This window comes from Microcebus murinus, chromosome 1, assembly GCF_040939455.1.
Source record: "Microcebus murinus isolate Inina chromosome 1, M.murinus_Inina_mat1.0, whole genome shotgun sequence".
Classification (NCBI taxonomy): Eukaryota; Metazoa; Chordata; class Mammalia; order Primates; family Cheirogaleidae; genus Microcebus; species Microcebus murinus.
This window is the reverse complement of record NC_134104.1, coordinates 114,053,392-114,067,562: the sequence shown is the minus strand read 5'-3', so window position 1 is coordinate 114,067,562 and position 14,171 is coordinate 114,053,392. Positions and strand designations below refer to the sequence as shown.

The window sequence follows — 14,171 nt, the reverse complement described above, 5'->3', positions numbered from 1 at the left end:
CACCTAGCACGCTGTTTCTCCTTCTAGTTATTCACCCACCATGGGACACCTGAGTGACCATTGACCCTGATCAGAGGGGGTGTAGTTACTGCTACACTCGCTGCCGCTGTCACCTGCATTTCCGGATTCAGAATGGAGGTGGGGAAGTCAGATACGTATGTGCTGAGACTAGGAGAGCCAAAAGCTCTGGTCATCTAGGGTGGTTGTCAACAAGCAAAGGCTTTCACTTTGTTAGAAAAAATGCACTTAATGGTATGGGTGGCTACAGACTACTACTTTTTGTCCCTCCAGGAACTTCTCATTGGAATTACCTATTGCTGTGTGACAGATTACCCAAAAATTTAGTGGCTTAAGACAACAGTAAACGTTTATTCCATATAGCTTCTGTGGATCAGGAATCTGGAAGCAGCTTATCTGGGTGGCCCTGGTTTGAGGTCCACTGTGACGTTCCAGTCAAGATGTCAGGTTGGGACTGTCTGCTGCGGGCCTGACTGGGTGAGGACTCACTTCTGAGGTGGCTCGCTCACATGGATGGCAAGTTCTGCACACAACTGGTAGAGTGTCTTCATGATATGGCAACTGATTTTGCCCAGAGTGAAAGTCCAAGAGAGCAAGGCAGAAGTTGAAAGGCGTTTTCGTAATTATGAACCATTAACTCTGCCTATGGTGTTGGCTACATAGTATAATGTGGGAGGGATGAAACAAAGGACTTGATTCTTATTCGCTGTAGGGGCTGTCAGGTAAGGGATCCTGATTGATCCTCCACAGATGGGCCTGTGTTACAGGCTGGCCAACTCAAAAACCGCGCCCCTGGGTGAATATGGTTGGTGCAGAGGTAGGCGTGTGACCCAAGCTAGCTGGTCACTGTATTCCTGGGATTTTGCTAGAACAATTGAGAGAAAGCCACCCTGGTAGTTCTTATGGTTTGGGGATTACTGGCTGTAAGAACGATGAAAGCCCAGGGCAGTTGGTGGGCATCTTTGCCATTGCATTGGACCATGTCGAGGATGAAGCTGAAATGGAGAGAGAAGGCAGACAGAGGAAGCATCTTGGTGACCTGGTTCCGGCCCTTATATTAATCTATATCAAAGCCAACTTCCTGGGCTTCTAACTTATACAAGCAAAGACTTTCTTCATCTGGATTGATCTAGGTTTCTGCCCATTAGTATCAAATGCATCCGGACTAACCCAGGGCCTGGAAGTCTGGGGCATCCTGGCTCACTCTGGGCCTCTGTCCTCTGCTCTGTGTGTGGTCATTCTCCAGTCTCTGGCCTGACCACTACAAACCTCGTAAACCTGGAGTACATCTGCCTGTCTTCCTGCCTCAGTGCTGGGACATTAAGGGTTCTTATTGTATACAGACGGACTTATGGTAAACTTTCCTGCAGCCTTGTGTAGTGGGGAAATAAATTGTGGTCTTTGGAGTTTAGTCCTGGGTTCAAAACCTCTTCTGTTGTTAATCAACTGAATGATCTTAGGCCAAGGGCTTAACATCTCTTTCTCAGGTCTATGTACATAAAGCAGGGCGTGTACTCTGATGTTCCCTGGGTGGTTGTAAGGATAAATAAGAAATTATTTATGGAAAAATGAGGCCTATATTAAAGGCTCATGTAATATTTGTTTCCTTTTTCTCCCTTTTTCCCTCTAAAAATAGTGCCAGGTACAACTACCTAGCCAGGATTTAGTTCAGTTCTAATTAGCATATCCTGAATGCTTTCCATCTGCTAGATGATGAGTGGGCACTGGGGTTTCGGGAAGGGTGACTGGATAATCTCCCCTAACTGAGGGGGCTTGTAGACCACATGGCATTGGTGAGTTTCACGGTATGACTCTGTATTGCTTTAGGCTGCCTTATGAAGTGAGGGCATTCGGATCTGATCCCTTACAGTAGGTCCTTGTTGAGGTGCTGTCTTCCCACTGGCCAGCTCCGTGGGGAGTGGGGCACAGAGGAGGATGCTGATGTGCAGAGACCAACCACTGTAGTGCTGCAGTCGGATGGTCCAGTCTTTGCTTTACCTAAGGCTGGCTTGTTGGAGCTCTTCTCCCCACTTGTTGCTAAAACTAATCGACCTGGGTGATGAGGTGGACCATCATGTCTCTGAATTATTTAATAATGTACTTTCTGGACTCTATCATTGCTCATCTGTCCCTTGTTTATCCCATTAATGACGCCAACATCCGCAATGCCTAACCTTGATTATCAGCAGTACGTTGTAAGGGTTTAATAAATGTTTGTTGAGCAGAATGAATGACAGATTGATGAACAATGTTTGGGAGGCACATAGAACCTTCCATATTAAGTAGTTAAGCTTCCTACTCCCTGATCCGCCCCCACATCTAGCCTAACAGCTGCCCTTCCATGAGTAATGAAAGGACCTGAACACTTTAAGTACTTCGAGATTTTTGCTTCAGGGCCATGCTTAGGAACATCAGTTTTCCTTGATTAGTGTTGTGGGCAGAGAAGGGGTAGGAGGCTGGATCAACACTGTAAGTAAATCAGGATATAGAACAGAATGTGTTTTAAAGAAATAAATCTCTAGAGTGCTCCTCTTAAAAACATTTGAGTTCATCAAATAATCTACTTGTTTCACTTATTTTTGTGAACATTCTTCTTTACAGCCTCCATCCTGTTCTAGTCTGGAGGGAGAAGGGGGGAGAGATTTATTTCAAGGAATTGGTGGCTTCTTTGATTATGGGGCTGACCAGGCAAGTTTGATATCTGTAGGGCAGGCCATTAGGAAGGACCAGCTGGAACTGTCTGGCAGGATAGGAGGCTGCTGTCCATAGGAGGAATTCTTCCTTCCCAAAAACCTCCCTTCTGTTTTATGGCCTTTCAACTGATCAAAGCCAGCCCACCCAGGTTATCTGGCATAATCTTCTTTACTTGGTCAACTATTTGTAAGCATTAATCATATCTACAAAATATACTTTCTCCACAACACCTAGGTTAGTGTTTAAGTAGCCTGGGACCATATCCTAGCCAAATTGATACACAAAAATGGCCACCACAGTCCCTTGTCCACTTGGCACCCATATATATCATCTTAGGTCATATGTAATCTCCAAATGAAGACAATAACAAAGCCATACTTCTCCTAATGATGCAATTATCCTGTGTGCAATGGAAAACACATTAACTCTTGCCCCAGAAGAGAATGCAAAGTTCCTATATGATTTTTATTTTTTTCTTTTGATTTTCCATAATATGTAACTGATAAAAAGTTAGCTATCATTAATATCTTATGTTAGAGAACAGCATATGGAAGTGAAGAAAAATATTTGCTTAACATTTATAATTCATAACAAAATAAAAACTACTAAAGTCATCATTTCTGCAACTGGTCATGTAGTTGTAGGTGGTATTTATAACTACCTTCTTTTACTACCCATTCAATATTCCCTTTGCAGTCAGCAAGCGCCTCAGCTAGTTATGGCTCTTAGGCTCATAGAGTAACTCCAAACTTCCTTCCTAAAGGGTCTGGGCCATTAACAGTTTTGCCTGAATTGGATAGTTATAGTTTGACTTTAATCAAAGGATATGGTACTAGTAAGAGATGCTCCAAGGGATCTTCATTATTCTAGACATATTCTTTTTTACCTCTGCCCTAGAGTAGCAACCCAATTGGCAATCAGGATCAATAATCCCAGTCAGTACAGTAACTCCCTTTTTTGTCTGATTCAGAAGAATGAGGACTCTAGACCAGTCTGGTGGCAGCCTCAACTTCTAGTTCAGTGGAATCATTGTGTTTCATGGTGGAAATATTCCTCCTTTTAGGAGTAAGACTTCTAGACCAACAGAACATAAGATTTTAAGAATAGGAAGCAAACTTTTTGCTAGTAGATCACTAGAGGTAATAGTAAGTGGGCTCCTGTTTCCATTTCTTGATTCCTGGATCTGGGAATCCTAGCTATGGGAGAAATCCCACCATATATTAGACGCTGATTTAGAGCATATACAGCCTCCTAGAAGGTATTGCCCAAGCCCTGGAAGATTTTGTCCCTTAGCTGACATGGTAACTAAGTTTTCAAAAGGCCATTCTATCAAGGCAGCAGCTTCAGGATAATGGGGAACATGCTAAGATTAGTGACATCCCTGAGTGTGGGCCCATTGCTACACTTCATTTGCTGTGAAGTGAGCCCCTTGAAGCAGTGTTGTGTGTCATACCACGATGGTGGGTAAAGCATTCTCTAAATCCATGGGTGGTAGTTCTGGCAGAAGCATTGCTTGCAGGGAAGAAAAATCAATATCCAAGCAAGCATCTATTCCAGTAAGAACACGGTGCTATCCTTTCCATGATAGAAGTGATCTAGTAAAATCAGTCTGCCACCAGGCAGCTGCCTGGTCACCTCAGTGAAGGTGCCTTATGGGGAACTCAGTGTTTGTCTCTGCTGCTGGCAGATTGGGCACTCAACAGTGGTCGTGGCGTTGGCGAGTGAAAGTCCCTATTGCTGAACCCGTGTGTAACCTCCATCCCTGCCAGCATGGCCACTTTGTTCATGAGACTATTGGGCAGATCCGTAACTGGGGAAAGAGGCTGACTGGGATCCACAGAATGGGTCATTCTTTTTACTTGACTATTAAAATCCACCTCTGCCGAGGTCATTATTTGGTGAGTATTCACATAGCACACAAATATTCTTCATACATTCAGAGAGGTCTATCCACACACCTTTCTTAGACCTTGTCTCCAGTGTCCTAATTATGACCTAACTCCTAACCACCCAGCCAAACCACTGGCCACAGCCCAGGAATTAATAAAGGTTCTTACTTTCGGCTGTTTGTCCTTTAAACAAAATGAACAGCCAGGCACACTGCTCATTAGGAGAATTTTTCTTCACCTCTGTTTTTCAGGGATGTTCCAGAAAGAGACTGTAGTGCTATGTTTTTCTACTTTTGAGTGGTGCCTACATAGTATGCAGAACCATTCATAAATCGGATCTAAGTTTTCTTTTTCCTCAGGAAACTGTTCACATGGAATTTCCCACGAGGCTATAGGTAGGTGTAGGCTGAGAGAGGTTAAAATAGAAGTGCCATGGACATCTGGGCCACTTCCTCTTGTAAATTTCACATGCCTTCAGGGTCTACTAGACCCTAATCTCTTACATATCACTTCCATTTAATAACGGAATGATGCTGTGTACGCTCAACTTCGTCTTGGTGGGTCAGGTAAAACCCTGTTCATGCTGAGCAGTTCAGATCACATGGCAGCTTTGTGGTCCATGGTTAAATATTCAGTCTCTACTAAGGCCCACTAGCAGGCCATGCGTCATTTCTCAAAAGGGAAGTATTTATCTCTAAAGGATGGCAGGGCTTTGATCCAAATTCCTAAAGGTCTGTGCTGTGATTCATCTATAGGGACCTGCCACAGGCTTCAAACAGCATCTCCATCTGCCTCTCTCACGTCAAGCACCATCAGATATGCTGGATCATATGGTCCCACTGTCAGAGCAGTTTATACTGCATCCTGGGTCTGCTGAAGAGCCTGCTCTTGTTCTGGGCCCCACTCCACACTAGCAGCTTTTCAAGTCATTTGGTGCATTCGTTTTCTAGGGCTGTTGGAACAAATTACCACAATCTAACTGGGCAGCTTAAATCAAGAAACTTATTCTGTTAGTTTCAGAGGCCAGAAATCTGAAATCAGTGTTAGTAGGGTTAGTAGTGTTAGTTCCTTCTGAAGGCTTTGAGGAAAAGTCTGTTCCATGCCTCTCTCCTAGCTCATGGAGGTTGCAGCAATCTTTGGCATTCATGGGCTGATAGCTGCATTATCCCAATGCCCGCCTCCATTGTCACATGGCCTTTTTCCTGAGTGTCTCTCCTTACAGGGACACCAGTCACTTGACTTAGGGCCCACTCATATCCAATGTGACCTCATCTTAATTTGATTACATTTGCAAGGTCACATGCATAGGTACCCTATCTCTTTGGGGGACACAATTCAACCCACAAGCTTGGTAAATGGGCTGAAGTAGGAAATGTGAGGGTGTGTTACCTCTGAAATCTGAAGCCACCATGCCCAGTGCCTTCTCTGGTTGTAGGAGAGCAGATGCAACAGCTAATCCTTCACCTCACAAGGGATCTCAGCATGCCCACATCACTGGACCTCTGGTAGTTTCACTGAGGTTAAAGGCCTTTACATTTTTGTCAGATTTATTTCCCAACCTCTGACATGCAGATGTCTGACTAATGTGTCTAGAGTAGTTTCTACTTCTTGCACAGGAGGTCCAAATATCAATATAATGGACCACTGTGACATCTTGGAGAAGGGAAAGGTGATCAAGGTCCCTAAGGACTAAGTTATGACCCATGGCTGGGAAGTAGATAGACCACGAAAGTAGGACAGTGAAAGTGTGTTGCTGGCCTCGCCAGCTGAAAGCAAGCTGCTTCTGGTGGTTTTACTAAAAGGTATTGAGAACAAAGCATTTGTCAGATCGATAGCTGCATATCATGCACAAGGGGATATGATAGTTTTCTCAAGTTGACCATCATAGCTGGGAAGAGGTAGGGCATGTGTGTAAGGCCACAAGCACAGCAACCATAGACGTCAACATCCCTGTGTCCAGTTCCCTCTTCCCTCTGAATGTCAAATCTTCTTGGATTCACAGCAAGGGATCCTCTGGGGGGTGTTTCACAGGTGGGTACTCTGTCCATCACTGAACGTAGCACTTACCAGTTCTGTTCTTTTCCCTCTTTCTTCTCGTCAGTGGTTCTCCCAGGCTGTGAGTTAGAATCACCTGCAGTGCCTTTTGAAGAAAAATATACATACTGTCCTTTAGAGATTGTAGTCGAGTTTTTTTTTTTTTTTTTTTTTTTTTGCAGGGAGTGCATATCAGATTCTCTTTATAAGAGTTAAAGGTGAGGAGAGTCATGTGGCACTTAAACTCTGCAGTGAAGCTGTGATGTACATCTCATCCCTCTGAATACAGTAGTCATTTGGTGTCTATGGGATATTGGTTCCAGGACCCTTGGTCACCAAAATCTGGGGATGCTCCAGCCCCTTATGTAAATTGGCATAGTATTTGCACATCATCTATACACATGCTCCTGTATACTTTAACCGTCTCTAGATTAATACCTAATACAATGTAAATGCTATGTAAATAGTTGTACTGTTTTGTTTTTATTGTTGTATTACAATTATTTTTCAAATATTTTTGATTTGAAGTTGATTGAATACCCAGATGGAGGGCTGACTGCATACATCTTCAGCCTAGATCTTCTTAAATTTTAGATCCATTCAGCCAACACTTGGCCATCTCCATGTTACTTTCTATAGAAACCTCAGGCCCAACATCTTCAAAGCTACATTCACTGGCTTTTCCTCAAACCTGTTCTTTCTCTGAATTCCCTCTTAGTGAATGGAATCATCAACTAATCATCTGAGCCTTAAACTTGGGGTAATTTGGGGCTCCTCCAGCCTCCTTAACTTCCATATCCCACATCCCGTTACCAACTTGATAGATTGTAGCTCTGAAACTCATCTAGAACCTGTCCTCTTCGTATTGCCATAGTTACGTCTCACCCCTATTCTCGGCTACTGAAATAGTGTCCTAACTGGGCTATTGCATCGCCTCCAGTTGCACTTGTGCTCCATCTCCCTACGATCCATGTAATTATCTCTCTGCTAAAAATATTTTAATAGCTCTCCATTCTCATGGGATCATGGCCCAGACTCCTTAGTTTGAGCTACATTTCCAGCATTGCCTCTTATTCTTTCATTTTTTTCTCCCCACCCTCAAACACATAAACAACCTGCATGGTAACTACGTGAGATAACAGTTCTTCTAACATGCCAGGCTGCTTCACACCTCTTTGTCTCTGCCCATGCTGTTCTTTTGATTGGAATGCCTTCCTTACTCTAGTGATCCAGCCCACCTCCTGCCCCAGGAGCTGGCATCAATCATGTCTGCTTAGTAAAAACCTTTCAGGAGCTCACGTAAATATAACTACTACTTTGAAGTTTTTCTTGGCCATGCCTTTTTTCCCCCCTTTCCCCACCTTCAATCCAGGGCCACACTCAGAATAGACCACATCTTCTTTCATGGTTCCTCCTTACCTTAGAATTTAACAACATCATCTATAGTACCTCAATCACTTACATTTTTCATACCTTTACATTTATTTTAATAAACAGAGAATGCATGAATGTAATACCATTGCAAAAATGAAAAATAATACAGATAAACCAAAAGGCTCTCTTGGTCTAGCCCCCCTCCTCCAGCCCACCTTTTACAAGTTAGTCTGTTTTTTCACTAACACATCTTGGAAATATTTCCTTGTGAGTGCGTATAGACCCATCCCTGTAAAGAGTATAATTGCTGCAGAGTATTCCCTAGTATGGTGTACTATAGTTTAATTTTTTTGTTTTGTTTCGAGACAGAGTCTCACTCTGTTGCCTAGGATAGAGTGCAGTGGCATCAGCCTAGCTCACAGCAACCTCAAACTCCTGGGCTCAAGTAATCCTTCTGCCTCAGCCTCCCAAGTTGCTGGGACTACAGGTATGTGCTACCATACCCAGCTAATTATTTTTTCTATATATTTTTGTCCAGCTAATTTCTATTTTTAGAAAGAGACAGGGTCTTGTTCTTGCTCAGGCTGGTCTCAAACTCCTGAGCTCAAACCATCTTCCCGCCTCAGTCTCCCAGAGTGCTATGATTACAGGTGTGAGTCACCACATCTAGCCATATTTAACTTTTTATTGATGAATACTTTGGTTTTTTTCCCCCAACATTTTACAATAGAAGTGCCACAATGAATATCATGCCAAGTATTTATTTTCTACAGAGATGCCTAAAAGTAGAAACTCTGGATAGAAGGTATATTCTTTTAATTCTATATATTCTTGGAACATTTTTGTATTTGGTAGTTATTTTTTGTTGTATGCATTGGCTCTTTGTATATTCTGAAGAATCATCTTTAGTCTGATACACACATACACAAAAGTATGTATCTTTGTCTCATTTTGGTTTCTTGTTAAATTTGGTTTGTGTGTTATAAGAAATTTCACATTATGTAGTCAAATCTGTCACTGTTTTTGGTTTGTGTCCTTCTCAGGGAGACTGTCCGTATACCAATGTTTATACATTTTCTTTAATTTTTGACCTATAGTTTTTTTTTTTTTTTAGATGCTTATTACTTGGAATTTAGTTTTGCATATGTATTATGTAACTTTTTTTTCCCCAAAATAAATTTTCCAAAATCGAAAAATTGGTCCATTTATCCTCACCTCAAATTTAAATGCCAAAATGACATTTTTTTATTAACTAAATTTCTAAATATATTCATGGGGTTCTGTTTTTTGTACCTTGTATTAGATTATCTTGATCTTGTTGCTTATTTCTGGGTCAATACCATATTGTTTTAGTTATTGTAGCTTTATTCTATGTTTTGATATCTAATAATTTTTTAGCTGTCTTCTAGTAGATACTCGGTGGATAAGGCTGAGTCATTTATCTGAATTTCGAGATCATTTAGACAGTCTGCATCTGTGTGTATTAAATGATATAAATGAATCAGCCAAGAAGATATTGGTTCTGTTGGTGCCATACCTTATATTCTTAAGGTTTCAAAAAGATTGAGAAAAAAACCAACTTTTCCAGCTTTCACTCTATCTCCTATTGTACCTCAGCACTTGGAGTAAGTTCATAAAAATCTTATTTGGTTTTGAATAGGTAATGCATATATAGTGCACAAAGCTCAAAAGGTACAAAAGTGAAAAGTCAAGTCCCCTAGTTCTTAAGAGGTAACCATACTGCCAGTTTCTCCTTTAACCTGCTAGAATGGTAGCATACCATCCCTTCTGTTTTATACCTTGCTATTTTTATTTAACAATGTATCTTGGAAATCTTTCCATATCAGTATGTATACTATTTTATGAAATGGCCGTGCCATGATGGATTTAATCAGGATGGCAATTCAGTTGTTTTACTAAACACCTTTCATAACTTCTCACTTATCCAGAATAAAAGTTCTACACATAGGCCGGGCGCGGTGGCTCATGCCTGTAATCCTAGCACTTTGGGAGGCCGAGGCGGGCGGATCGCTCAAGGTCAGGAGTTCGAAACCAGCCTGAGCGAGACCCCGTCTCTACCAAAAATAGAAAGAAACTAATTGACCAACTAAAAATATATATACAAAAAATTAGCCGGGCATGGTGGCGCATGCCTGTAGTCCCAGCTACTCGGGAGGCTGAGGCAGAAGGATCGCTGAGCCCAGGAGATTGAGGTTGCTGTGAGCCAGGCTGACGCCACGGCACTCACTCTAGCCTGGGCAACAAAGTAAGACTCTGTCTCAAAAAAAAAAAAAAAAAAAAAAGTTCTACACATGAAATTGGTGGGTCAAAGGGTACTTACATTTTCAGCTTTGATTTATAATGTTAAATTGCCCTCTACAAAGTTTTTCTAGAAACTTCATGAATGAAGACCCTAATATCACTTACCACCAGGCTTCAGACTTGCTCAGACATGCCCAAGTACCATGGAGAACACCCTAGAGGTTCTATCTGGGACCCATCTGATAGTGAAAATGTGCGTGCCATGTATAGGTAAGAAGTTCAAGGAAGACCCATAAGTCAGTTAATTAATTTGAGTCCTGTTTAAAGCTCTCATAATGAGTGGAAGCATTAGTGGTTTGAATAAAGCTCTTTTGCCTTTATTATTCATTAGAAACTGGCAGTAAATAATAGGTTTGAATTTCAGTCCCGATGCTGCTAATCAAAGCACAGAGCATTTAAGATCATAAATCATTATCTTTCACAACAGGAACACACAGGGAATTTGGTTTTATGAACTGCCAGCTGGGACACTCGCCTCTATTTGGGTCTCAGAGTGATCCAGAGGGAAGGAGTCCGGAACACTGTCTCACAGATGGGGTGAGACACACCTTCCTCAGTCTTATAGTATCTTACCTTCCTGGAGTCGGCTTGCATACGTGACCCAGCCCAGATTAAACAGCCCTTTATTATCCTGTTAGTAATGGCTCATGGTGTTAGAAGGCAAAGATTTTGTTTCTACGTAGGAAGAGGGTTCTGCCCGTGGGGCAGGAGGCTATTTTCGTTAAGGAGAGTTGGTGCCAGTTTTAGATTGCTTACTCTCCCTCACCCGATCTCACTCCCATCTGATGATATATCATTTCTCCCCTCTCCACTCCTGTCCCCCACTAATGTTTGCCTTTTTTGGGGTGGATCTTTCTCTGATGTCTTTCTCTACACAAAGAAAATGCCAAGTTTTCATATCTTCCTTTTGAATGATGGAGGCAAAAATAAGAAGAATCCTTATCTTTTGCCTTTCTCTCCTATATCTCCTCTCCTTATTTTTATAGCTGTGAATTCTAGTTGCCTTCAGTGGGAGAGGAGGAGGCTGTGCCCCTGTTTGACTCAAGTTTCCCTCCTGTGGGACATCTTCCCAGCCCAACACCATCTCTTCATTCCTTCCTTGACTTGTCGTGCCAGCCACCGTGGCTGTTCCTGGGCCCTAGGACCCTTGCATCTCCTTATGTCAGCTTTCAGTACCTCTTCATCCACCATTCTGAGTACAAGAGCTTAGAACTACCAATTACCTGGACACAGAAAATGCCTTTAAACAAAGCAATAGCCAACCCAATTATACTTTATAACAAAATTTTATTAGGATTAAGTCAAATTAGAAAACTTCATGCTTCACCACTTGCCATATTTACCTGAAATGACAAAATTACACTTAGTCGAATATAAAACAATGTGCCAAGATTCTACTATTTGGAAAGCAAGAAAATTGCGTATCGTAGTGTGCCTGACACCACCACGGTAAATGTTTAAGGCCTAATAAGTGATCAGCAAAGCGTTCGTTACTTTCAAGCTTTAGGCGTGAGGAAGATCTCATACCCCATCTCCCTCAAAAGCAGACTCGTCATAGCCTGCACACCTAAGACGGGAGCCTGCTTTTTGGAATAGCATATTAACATCTGTATTTATAAGAGAAGCTAGGCTTTTGAGGTATCTTATGGCTTAAAAGGCACAGGTCATGCAGCTGAATTACAAGCTATCATGTTGATCTCTGGAATGTATACCGTGAGCCACACCTCGTCCTGGGGAGTCCTCAGGCCCTGTCCTTGGCTCCTCAACATGAACCATGCGTGGTCAGCCCTGCTCCTCCCACCCCTGATCTTGGCTGCTAATCAGCTGTGAGTGCTAGAAGGGGGTGTGGTGGGGATTTCAGGTTCCTGCACAGCCTCCTGCTATATGGAGGACAACACACACTATGGAATCTTATTACCCAGCATACAGGGGACCTGATATAGAGCCAAGAAGTGACTCCCATGTAAGCAAGGACAAGAGGCTCATTTTTCAGGTAAAACATGATATGGGGGGTGGAGTCTGTTTTCCCTGAAAGGAGTCCGACCGAACTGGAAAGTGGCATTGCATTTTGCAGCAGGACACACCCAGCTGTAAGCAACCCCTTGGACCAATGGGAGAAGTAGCATGGAAAGGATGCCAACAAGAACAGGAGGTTCCCCGACTTGGTGTGGGTTCTGAGGCCATCAACGGTGGGCACTGAACACTTCTCTGGGCTCTGCATGTAGCCCTGGGATCATTGAGAGAAAGTGGGTGTCACGTCTGAAACATAAAACTTATCACTAAGTAACTGGACATTTCCTTCAGCTTGGGAGGAAAATGTTTAGTCTTTTAGAAACTCTTATTTTTGAACTTTCCCTAATAAAGGGAACAAAACCCAAAATCTAGGTGAAAGGCCTGGAGAGCTGCATGCAGAGCAGAAACCCCTGTAGACCCAGCACCACTGTCCCACCCTCCCAGCAGCTGGACTCCTGACTCCGCCACCCATGCCCCAGGCAATCCAGTAATAGAAATGGCGGCCTTCAAAAGATTAAACTCAGTTGCATAATATTGAGGGATGACAATAAATTCTCATTTCTTCAGGCACCAGAGGATATATGAGACAAGGCTTTGATTCTCTCCAATTTATGCTCCTAATATATTTCCAGCCTCTCCCGTGCACTGCCTCATCAGCTTGGCTTATGCTCCTCAGTGAGCCTTGCATTACTTGTGATTACATCTGTACTCTTGGTGCCAATTAATTCAACTGGGATTGACCTGGAGTTTGCTCAAGCTTGAGTTCATAGCTTCCTAGGCCAAGGTCTCCCTCATAAATGTTTTCTTTCCTTGGAGCCTGGGGCGAAGCTTTCTGGTCCAGATCCAGCCTTGCAGGAGGACTGCAGGGTGAGGGGGCTTGCTCCTGGTAATTGATGGTCAGTTCGTCCTGGTTGACAATGCATTGCACATCATCCCCTTTTAGCTCTTCCTAGTTTTGGAAAGAGAGAGAAGTCACTTCATGATAGACGCAGAAAACAATAGCAGTCCTACAATGTAAGAGAACTAGGATATTTCCCTTTTTGTACCTATCCTGTTTTGCCTTAGCTGAAGTTTCCTTGAGTCAACGCTGAAGACTTGACACTATACATAGCCATAGGGGTTTCTAGCCCTAAGGTCTAAGGTAAGAGGCATTAGAGAACACATGCTAAGTGCCTCCTTGGCTTTAGACAGTAAAATGGAATTTGGCTATTTCTTCCACTGGGACTAGGGCTGAGAGGAATTAGGAGGGATTCTTCATGTTTGTTTTGTAACACTCTAGCCTATCACAAAATTCTCAAAACAGTTTCTGTTATATTTCACTTCAAAAGTGTGTCCTCTCAGCATGTTTCTTGGGAGATGAGTGTCACAGGGCTAGAAATGGTTGGAAGCCACTATAGTGGATAATGCTAGAAACTAACTAGATTTGGCCAATAATAGTTTTCCTCATACAGAGGTTCCCTTGAAAGAAAGAATTGAGATCTCAACTCTTCTTCCCTTGGGTTTGGGAAGGCCACTCTAAGTTACCTGCAGAATGGACCCCGGCTAGGTGACCCTGCAGTAGCGGCCGAGGTGCCCAGCCTTGGCTGCACCAGGAGCCTGTGGGGGGCTTGTTAAACATAGCCGGAAAAGCTCAGTCTAGGGTGGGGCCTGAGAAGATGCATTTCTAACAAGTCCCCAGGGAATGCAGAGGCTGCCGGTCTGGAGACCACACTGAGAACCACTGCCTTAGGCTGCTATGCCCCGAACATGTCTGTGATGAGTTTTGTGTGTTTATGTAAGGGGTGGCCAGCTGGACAACCTCTAAGGGTACTTCCAACTCTAAGACTC

General features: G+C 42.9%; 1 protein-coding gene across 1 annotated transcript in view; it reads right to left on the bottom strand.

Moving 5' to 3' along the window:
- Window positions 1-10,332: 10,332 nt before the first annotated feature.
- Window positions 10,333-14,171, bottom strand: part of SLC9A9 (solute carrier family 9 member A9) — a 541,491-nt gene continuing 537,652 nt past the window's right edge. The window contains exon 16 of the mRNA XM_076004836.1: window positions 10,333-13,293. Within this exon, the coding sequence (XP_075860951.1) occupies window positions 13,066-13,293 (228 nt within the window). The 3' untranslated portion in view covers window positions 10,333-13,065. The remainder of the gene's footprint in view (window positions 13,294-14,171) is intronic.